Below are 9,437 nucleotides of genomic sequence, written 5' to 3'. Positions count from 1 at the left end.
CCGTGCTCCAGCGGAAGAGCTGAGTTTGAAATGACCCCGTCTGCAACATTCACACACATGCACACACTAATGGGAGTGACAAGGTGGCTCACACGGCAACCACCGGATGATGGCGCCACTTCACTTGGGTGGGTTAAGTTCCACAGTGCATGCCTGAGTTGCTCAGACACAAATAGCTTCAAAGAGACCAAAAAAACCTGAGCAAATGTCAACTGTTGTGTTCTCCAGTGGCGTTTCTCAACCGTGGCGCCTTGAAAATGGGTGGACTTCAACTCCCAGAATTTCCCAGCCAGCATGTTTTAAAGTTGGGTGGACTTTTAACTCCCAGAATTCTCTACTCGGCATGAATTAAGATCTGTGTTGCTTACGGGCTGGGGAATTCTGGGAGTTGAAGTCCACCCATTTAAAAGCAGGCCGGATGGGGAATTCTGGGAGTTGAGAAACTGCCTATCAAAGAGCAGGCCCTGCGATCCTTCTCCATGTTTGCCAAGCTTCTTAAAAGAAAACACTAATTGTCTTCTCTAATGTGAGGTTAGACGAAGCCACGATGCCATGGAACTGCCAGAAAATGGTACCAGGGGAAAAAGGGAGTTTTAAGAAGTCTTCTGTAAGCATTGCAGTTGGAAGAAGACAATGAAAGCTAAGCAATTTTGCTTTGGGGGTGAGGGAAGAAACAACCACAGGGAAATTAGCTGAAATAATGTGAATTTTTGTCAGATTTTCAGTAAGGGAAAGGTTGACAGGACCAGTTCAAAGAACAGTGGTGGGCTGAGATTATAGTACCGTTCCCTCTTCCAGAAAACAGAATAAATCCCTGCATATAGATGAGAAATCTAGCTTGTTAGGAGGAAGACTGGTTATAGACCTCTCCCTGGTAAGATTAAAGATTTTTTTTTGCATAAAGAAGTCACTTGTTCAACGAAATCCTTCTTTCCCAATATTTTAATAGCGTAGTCCTACAACAGATCTCCCAAATTAGTGGCAAAACTCACCTTTGCTGCTCTTTTAAAATCTCACTGTTATCACTACGAGTTGGTTCAGCAGCTTCGTTTATGAAGAAGTGGATGATTTATCCTAACCTCTGATCAACCTTATTTAATCATTTGATTGGGGCAGATGAGGAATAAGGAGGAGGGGGGGTGGTCTGATTTAGGGCTTGGCTTAATAAATATAGATTTAGGAAGGATTTTCAAATTCTTAAGAGAGCTCACCTGAAAATGGGAACATTGCCATAGCTCCCTCATTATCCTGGCTCTCTAAATCCATTTCCATTCCAGAAGCTGGAAATGGCTGCCAGTTTAATTCCTTCTTTCGTTTTATTATTACATTTATGCAGCCACCCACCTCACTGCTCTGCTCTGACTCTGGCTGACCTACAAGAACAGAAAAAAAGGGGAATTTCTATCAAGAGATGGTTCAAAACCCACAAGATGCCTAAAGTGGGTTTGAAGTATAAACATTCCTTCCGGGAGACAAATCCTTCCGTTGGCTGATCAAAAGCACAGTCAAGTTGGGTGGCAGAATGGACACCGACGGTCATCATTCAGACGTGTTAACTTTGCTTTTTGAAAGAAAAGGAACGGAAAGGACACGCACCCAAGCATGCACACGGCTATCCCAAAAGCACTGAAAATGAACTCTGCTATCTTTTTATTATTATTTTTAAAGTGCAAATTAACAAAAAAAAAATCATGACTGGCGCTCCCTCCAATCAAGGAAGAGAGAACGAGATTTGGGAGGACTCTTTCCCTTCAAAAGGTCTGCCACAAATGAAGGATACGTGCTAGGAGTCTTGAAGAAGGGGCCGTACTCCATCTCCATTGTGAGGGGTGGCTGCTTGAGGGGGTCCTAAAAATCAAGACGGCGGCTGTCACTGCCCTTCTGAAGCCCCATCTCTTGCACACATGTGATACAAGTTTTTTAAAAAAGGGGGGGGTAGAATTTGGATCAGTCACCGACACCATCTTGGATTTTTTGATCTCTCTCCTTCAGGAACATCCCTGCCTATAGTCCTCCTTTGGGTACGCATTTCCCATCAGCCATCACTGATACACTGTTGGCTCAAACACTCAACCAGGCTCCATTGTTTCTTGGATTTAAAGTTTGGATTGGATTGGGTTGAGTTGCACTGGGTTGGGTTGGGTTGAATTGGGTTGGGTTGGGTGGAGTTGCATTAGGTTGAGTTCCATTGGGTTGGGTTGAATTGCACTGAGTTGGGTTGGGTTGAGTTGCATTGGACTGACTTGTGTAGGGTTGGGTTGAGTTGGATTGAATTGGGGAACAGATTCCTGCTTTGACTTTCCCGGTCTCAACAATGATCAGATCAATACACTAAAAAGTCAGCAGCTAGCTTCTTGTGAAATGAAGGTTGTAAGTTGAGGAGACAGTGTAACCACATTTGCAAAGTATTTTCACAACCAGGGCAGACTTCTTACCCAAGTACCCTCTAGTACATGGAGAAACACTTGGCTCCTAGAACATCCCAATCCATCCAAAGTGGAGATGGATGGAAATAATTAGCCCACTCCCTGCCCCCAGAAACAGCCTGGAGCTGTCTCAGATTCCAGATCTCCAGCCATTTCAAGCGCTGACAGGCTGCTGGAGCTCCTCTGAAACCTCTCTGAAAGCCAAAAAGGTTGGAACAATTCCACAAGGTTAAAAAAAAGAGAGGAAACTTTATTCTCAAGGCGACGGAAAGGGACTGCTAATGAATACATCAAGCGAGAAAATGAACAGCAGGGAAAGTTTGGGGGGAATTTTCTGCAGCTTGTGCCTGCCGTCTGCGTGTGCCTCTTCTCCTCGCGGAAATGGAATAAAACTTCAGAAAAAGGAGGTAGAAATTTCATGTTGTCAGACAACACTACAAGTTAATCATTAGCAATCGGAAGAGAGCTTCCCCAAAAGTCATTTTTCTCCCCAATCCCAATCTACTTCAGGTGTCTCTAAGAGCAAATTGGTCAAAGGAATGAACAGACTACAGTTATTTCCAAAACTTTAAATGCATCTAGTCCTAGTTTGCTGAGGTCAAGCCAGTTTGAAGGCTGAAGGCAAAATAAAACAATTTAACCGATGGGTGTTCCCCCACCCTCTGGGCATGGAGCAAGAGAATGGGAAACCAAAGCAAATGCCCTCTGATAAATGCTCATTTTAATTAGAGTATTCTCTTTCTCCCCCTATTTTGTTTTTCTTTAGTTGTGCTTTCAGGTCACAGGAGGAAAATAAAATAAAAAATAAAATAAAAATAAAAATTATATCTAGCTCTTCTGCTCAGTAAAAACCTTATTTTCTTTTCTTTCTTTCTTTCTTTTTTTTTTTGCCAGCCTTGTGGTTGCAACCTCCTCGGACTAACCTTTGCAAAACCCGTTTTGCTCATTGCAAGACACAGTACTTTTTGTAATCGGACTCAAAATCTTCATCCATGCTACTGGTATCCGCCATATTCTTGCCCTCAATCTTTGGCAAAAATTGTGCATAGTCCACTCCTTGCTGTTCGTAGAAAAGGATGTAGGCAGAATCTGTGTCGATTTCGTCGGGATGCAATTCCTGAATGATGGAGGAGGAAGAGGAGGAGAAGAGGGGCTTATTAGGGAACAGTCCTCGAAATGATACAATATTACTTCAAAAATTTAAAATTTAGAAAATGCTGAAAACTGCTGAAAGGGTCCTAATATTACTGGAGATTGTTTGGGATCAGAGAGGCTGGTATAGCAGCTTATTTTAAGGACCCTGCAGGAAATAGCAACTTTAGTCTAGCGGCTAAGGCACCAGGCTAGAAACTGGCATACCATGAGTTCTACTCCAGCCTTAGATGGGCTGGGTGACTGAGGGCCAATCACCAGGAGATGGTGAGTTCTAGTCCCGCCTTAGCCATATAAGTCAGCTGGGTGACTTTGGGCCAATCACCAGGAGATGGTGAGTTCTAGTCCCGCCTTAGCCATATAAGTCAGATGGGTGACTTTGGGCCAATCACCAGGAGATGGTGAGTTCTAGTCTCGCCTTAGCTATATAAATCAGCTGGGTGACTTTGGGCCAATCACCAGGAGATGGTGAGTTCTAGTCCCGCCTTAGCCATGTAAGTCAGCTGGGTGACTTTGGGCCAATCACTAGGAGATGGTGAGTTCTAGTCCCGCCTTAGCTATATAAATCAGCTGGGTGACTGAGGGCCAATCACCAGGAGATGGTGAGTTCTAATCCCGCCTTAGCTATATAAATCAGCTGGGCGACTTTGGGCCAATCACCAGGAGATGGTGAGTTCTAGTCCCGCCTTAGCTATATAAATCAGCTGGGTGACTTTGGGCCAATCACCAGGAGATGGTGAGTTCTAGTCCCGCCTTAGCCATGTAAGTCAGCTGGGTGACTTTGGGCCAATCACCAGGAGATGGTGAGTTCTAGTCCCGCCTTAGCCATATAAATCAGCTGGGTGACTGAGGGCCAATCACCAGGAGATGGTGAGTTCTAATCCCGCCTTAGCTATATAAATCAGCTGGGCGACTTTGGGCCAATCACCAGGAGATGGTGAGTTCTAATCCCGCCTTAGCTATGTAAATCAGCTGGGCGACTTTGGGCCAATCACCAGGAGATGGTGAGTTCTAGTCCCGCCTTAGCCATGTAAGTCAGCTGGGTGACTTTGGGCCAATCACTAGGAGATGGTGAGTTCTAGTCCCGCCTTAGCCATATAAGTCAGCTGGGTGACTTTGGGCCAATCACCAGGAGATGTTGAGTTCTAGTCCCGCCTTAGCCATGTAAGTCAGCTGGGTGACTTTGGGCCAATCACCAGGAGATGGTGAGTTCTAGTCCCGCCTTAGCTATATAAGTCAGCTGGGTGACTGAGGGCCAATCACCAGGAGATGGTGAGTTCTAGTCCCGCCTTAGCCATGTAAGTCAGCTGGGTGACTTTAGGCCAAACATCAGGAGATGGTGAGTTCTAGTCCCTCCTTAGATAGAAAAGCTGGCTAGGTGACTTTGAGCCAGTCCCTCTCTCTCAGCCAAACTCACCTAACAGAGTTGCCGTTGTGGGGAAAATAGGAGGGAGAAGGTGTGTTGGGCAGGTGTTCACCGCTTTGAGTTATTTGTAAAGAAATAATAAAGGTTGGGATATAGACAAACAAACAAATCCTGGTGGAAACCTTGGAAAATGACAGGATGCAGTAAAAGACACGGATACATCCCCTGGAAGAATGCCCAGACCCAGCTAAGAGATCTGGAATATCCTATAAGAACAACAAATATCCTGTGGCTTATTACCTTAAGTACAGGACAATCTAGATGAGAGCTGGGGAACGATGGCCCCTTTATGACATGCGGACTTCAACTCCCAGAATTCCCACGCTGGCTCGGAATTCTGGGGGTTGAGGTCCACAAGTCATAAAAGAGCCATCTTTCCCCACTCCTGGTCTAGACCAACTTGTCTTAAATCCACAAGGGGCCACCACCAACTTTCAACATGGAGCAACGCAAGTGGAAGAGAACCTCATCCAACTCAAGGTCTCCTGAGACAGATGACTGATGGGCACCCAGAAACAGGCTTCTGTTGCACAGGTGGGCCAAAAGGACCGTATTTTTCAGAGTATAAGACGCATTTTTCCCCCCTAAAAGAGGGTGAAAATTTGCATCTTATACACTGAATGTAGCCCTGCCCACCCGCCGGCCTCCACCCTCTGGCCTCTGCCTCCCAGCAATTTGCCTCCTTGCAGCAAATAGCCCGTTTCAGTTTCAGCTTCAGTGCAGCCTGATTAGCACAAGCAGCTGATTGTTGGTTGGATCGGCCTCCCAACTATCAGCTGTTTCAGCCTGCAGGGATTGCCATTGATAATTGCCACCTCCGCGCGCCCCATTGACCTCCGCTGTTTTCTGCAAGGAGGCAAATCGCTGGGAGACAGATTTTTTTTTCTTCTGCTAAACAGACTGTGCTGAAAATGAAAATGAAATTGAAACAGGCTATTTGCCGTTTGCTGCAAGGAGGCAAATTGCTGGGAGGCAGAGGCAGATTGTTTTTTTCTTGTTTTCCTCCCCCAAAAAGTTAGGTGCATCTTCTTTTTTTTTTTTTAATTTGATTTATATGCCGCCCTTCTCCGGAGACTCAGGGCGGCTTACAATGCGTTAAGCAATAGCCTTCATACTTTGGTATATTTTATACAAAGTCAGCTTATTGCCCCCACAACTGGGTCCTCAATTTACCTACCTTAGAAAGGATGGAAGGCTGAGTCAACCTTGAGCCTTGGCGAGATTCGAACCTGCAGTTATTGCAGGCATCTGGTCTTAATAACCAGCTTAATAACAGAGTGCCTTAGACCACTGTACTACCAAGGCTCTTTGTCTTATAGCCCGGAGCATCTTATACTCTGAAAAATATGGTATATCATGATAGCATCCAATGTCCTGAAATCATGGTGGCTCATTTCACCTCACTGAGGTTCCTATGTAACGGAAGGTGTTCTCAGAAGGCAAAGTGGCTTACCTTACAGCTGCTGTCGTTGTAACAGTACCATTTGTCATTGGGGTTTTTGGCATAGGTGACGTAATGACCTCCTCCCATAATTCCTGAATGGCACTGGAAGAGAAGAGAGCCAAGACACCAAGGTTATCCAGTGATTCATGTCCTCCATCCAGGGCCGGATTTTCCTATAGGCTAACTAGGCTTCAGCCTAGGGCCTCAAGATCAAGAGGGGCCTCAAGATCAAGAGGGGCCTACATTCAAATTGTTAGCAAAATTAAAATTACACTTTCACTATAGGTGAAAGGGCCTCATAAGTGGAATAGCCTAGGGCCTCTTTTCATCTAAATCTGGCCCTGCCTCCATCCTATCCTTTCTGCCAGAGGAAAGGAGAATTAATCGTGGTGCGATGGAGATACCATTTTAAAAGGTGGTGTCTTCTCAAAGGTGCTTTTTCCAAAAGGGAGCTGGACTGTCTTGGGTGTTGTTTTTTTTCTTCTTTGAAAACATTTCGCTTCTCATCCAAAAAGCTGCTTCAGGTCTTAGATGAGAAGCGAAAGGTTTTCAAGGAAAAAAAACAAACCCCAAAAAAGACCAGTTGCTTTTTGGAAAGCGCCTTTGGGACAAACGTGACCTGGGTTGATTGAGAATCTCCATAGACATTGTGTCTTCTCATTTTTAGGCATGTCAAAGGCTCCTCAAGACCCAGCCGCCTTCTATAAACACTCTCACCAGTAGGCAATGATGAGCAAGAAGGCTCAGGGAGATGGTCTTAGTGGACAGTCAATGAAATATGAGCCAGCAGTGTGCAGCTGCAGCCGAGAAGGCCAATGCAATCTTAAACTGCATTAACAGAGGGATTGAATCAAGATCAAGTGAGGTACTAATACCGTTCTATAAAGCCTTAGTAAGGCCACACCTAGAATACTGCATCCACTTTTGGTTGCCACGATGTAAAAAAGATGTTGAGACTCTAGAAAAAGTGCAGAGGAGAGCAACCAGGATGATTAGGGGACTGGAGGCTAAAACATACGATGAACGGTTGCAGGAACTGAGCATGGCTAATCTAGTGAAGAGAAGGACCAGGGGAGACAGGATAGCAGTCTTCCAATATTTGAGGGGCTGCCATAGAGAGGAGGGGGACAAGCTATTTTCTAAAGCACCTGAAGGCCAGACAAGGAATAATGGATGGAAAGTGAACAGGGAGAGATTCAACCTGGAAATAAGGAGAATTTTTGTGACAGAACAATGGAACAGAAGTTGCCTTCGGAAGTTGTGGGAGCTTCATCAATGGAAGCTTTCGAGAAAAGACTGGACTGCCCTCTGTCAGAAATAGTGTAGGGTCTCCTGCTTGAGCGGGGGGTTGGACTAGATGACCTACAAGGTCCCTTCCAACTCTGTTAATCTGTAATTCTGTCTTCCAGCAGCTGAGTGATGCTGGAGAAGACTTTGTGAGGGAAGCGAAAATCCAAGATGGCGATGGTATGGATTTTTTTTTTTTCTCTTCAAGGGAATACAGGTAGTTCTTGACTTACAATCGTTCGTTTAGTGACCAACCAAAGTTACAAAGGCAGTGAAAAAAAGTGGGTTATAATCAGACTTACAGCCATGGCAGCACCCCCATGGTCACATGATCAACACTGAGGCGCTTGGCAACTGGTTTGTATTTATGACAATTATCCTTTCATGTGACCGTTATTTGCGACCTTCCCAGCTGGTCTTCCGACAAGCAAAGTCAATGAGGGAAGCCGGATTCACTTAACAACTGCATGATCCACTTAACAACTGCAGTGATTCGTAGAACGTAGACTGTGGCAAAAAGGTCATAAAATGAAGCGCAAGCCACTCAACCTTCGTCTTGCTTCGCAATGGAAATGCTGGGCTCAATTGCGGTCATAAATTGAGGACTTTCTATAATCTGAGGTTTGTAAAGAAAGTGAAGGCAAGGCTTTGTTTTCAGAAACAGAAGCAACCAGGCCTACCGTATAATATTTAATGTGTCATGAATGTTTTTTCAACCTGGGAGACTTTAAGATATAAGAATTTCAACTTTTAAAGTGGATATCCACAAGGTTAAGGAACACTGCGCTGTCAAACCGTACAGGAAGGACAGACTGACAAATTGCAGGGCAATGGATGGAAAACCCGTTCCTTGTATCCCAACCGGCTTGTACAGACGCAGCTAGTCCTTGATTTACAACAGTTCGTTTAGCAACCGTTCAAAGTTAAAGCGGCGCTGTAAAAAAAATGACTTGTGACCGTTTTTCACATTTACGACCTCGGCAGCTTCCTTGTGATCAAAACTCAAGATGCTTTGGCAAATGGCTCATATTTACGACGGTTGCGGTGTGCCGGGGGTCATGGGATCCCCTTTTGCGACCTTCGGACAAGCAAAGTCTATGGGGGGGGGGAGCCAGATTCACTTAACAACGGCGTTACTAATTTAACAACTGCGGTGATTCACTGAACATCTGTGGCAAGAGAGGTCGTAAAATAGGGCAAAAACTCACTTAACAACTGTCTTTTGTTCAGCAACAGAAATTTTGGGCTCAAATTCTGGGCTCCATTGTGGCCATTGTCAACCCTGGAGTGAACCTTCAGGGTTGCCAGTCGTAAGTCGAGGACTACCTGTAATTCTGATGATTAAGCCCAGGGGTGGGATTCAAAATTTTAGCAACCGGTTCTCTGCCTAGTTGCTGGGTGGGCATGGCCATGGTGGGCGTGGCATACTCAGCCTCCTGCATTACGGGGAGGGAGGCTTTTCGCCCTCCCCAGGCTCCGGAGGCTTTTCTTTGAGCCTCCAGGAGGGCGAAAACGACCTCCCTCGGGCTCCAGAGGCCGGAAACGGTCTCATTTCCAGACTTCTGGAACTTCCAGGAGGCCCGTTTTTTGCTCTCCCAGAGCCTCTGTGCAGGCTCTTCACTTACCTGACATCCAAAATGGGCTGTGTGGAGACTCCTGGGAGGGGCGGAGTGGGCGGGGCCAGCCAGTCCTTGCAACTACC

At 45.7% G+C, this 9,437-nt stretch overlaps 1 protein-coding gene across 1 annotated transcript in view; it reads right to left on the bottom strand.

Annotated features, from left to right (window-relative positions):
* Positions 1–3,174: 3,174 nt before the first annotated feature.
* USP32 (ubiquitin specific peptidase 32) overlaps positions 3,175–9,437 on the bottom strand; it is a 223,798-nt gene continuing 217,535 nt past the window's right edge. Inside the window, exons 33-34 of the mRNA XM_070932007.1 lie at positions 6,458–6,550; positions 3,175–3,543 (exon numbers count right to left, since the gene is read on the bottom strand). Coding sequence (XP_070788108.1) covers positions 3,370–3,543; positions 6,458–6,550 — 267 coding nt within the window. The 3' untranslated portion in view covers positions 3,175–3,369. The remainder of the gene's footprint in view (positions 3,544–6,457; positions 6,551–9,437) is intronic.

Source organism: Pituophis catenifer, unplaced genomic scaffold, assembly GCF_029215685.1.
Source record: "Pituophis catenifer annectens isolate HBS135680 unplaced genomic scaffold, rPitCat1.0.hap2 SCAF_1, whole genome shotgun sequence".
NCBI lineage: Eukaryota > Metazoa > Chordata > Lepidosauria > Squamata > Colubridae > Pituophis > Pituophis catenifer.
This window is presented reverse-complemented; position numbering and strand designations above follow the sequence as displayed.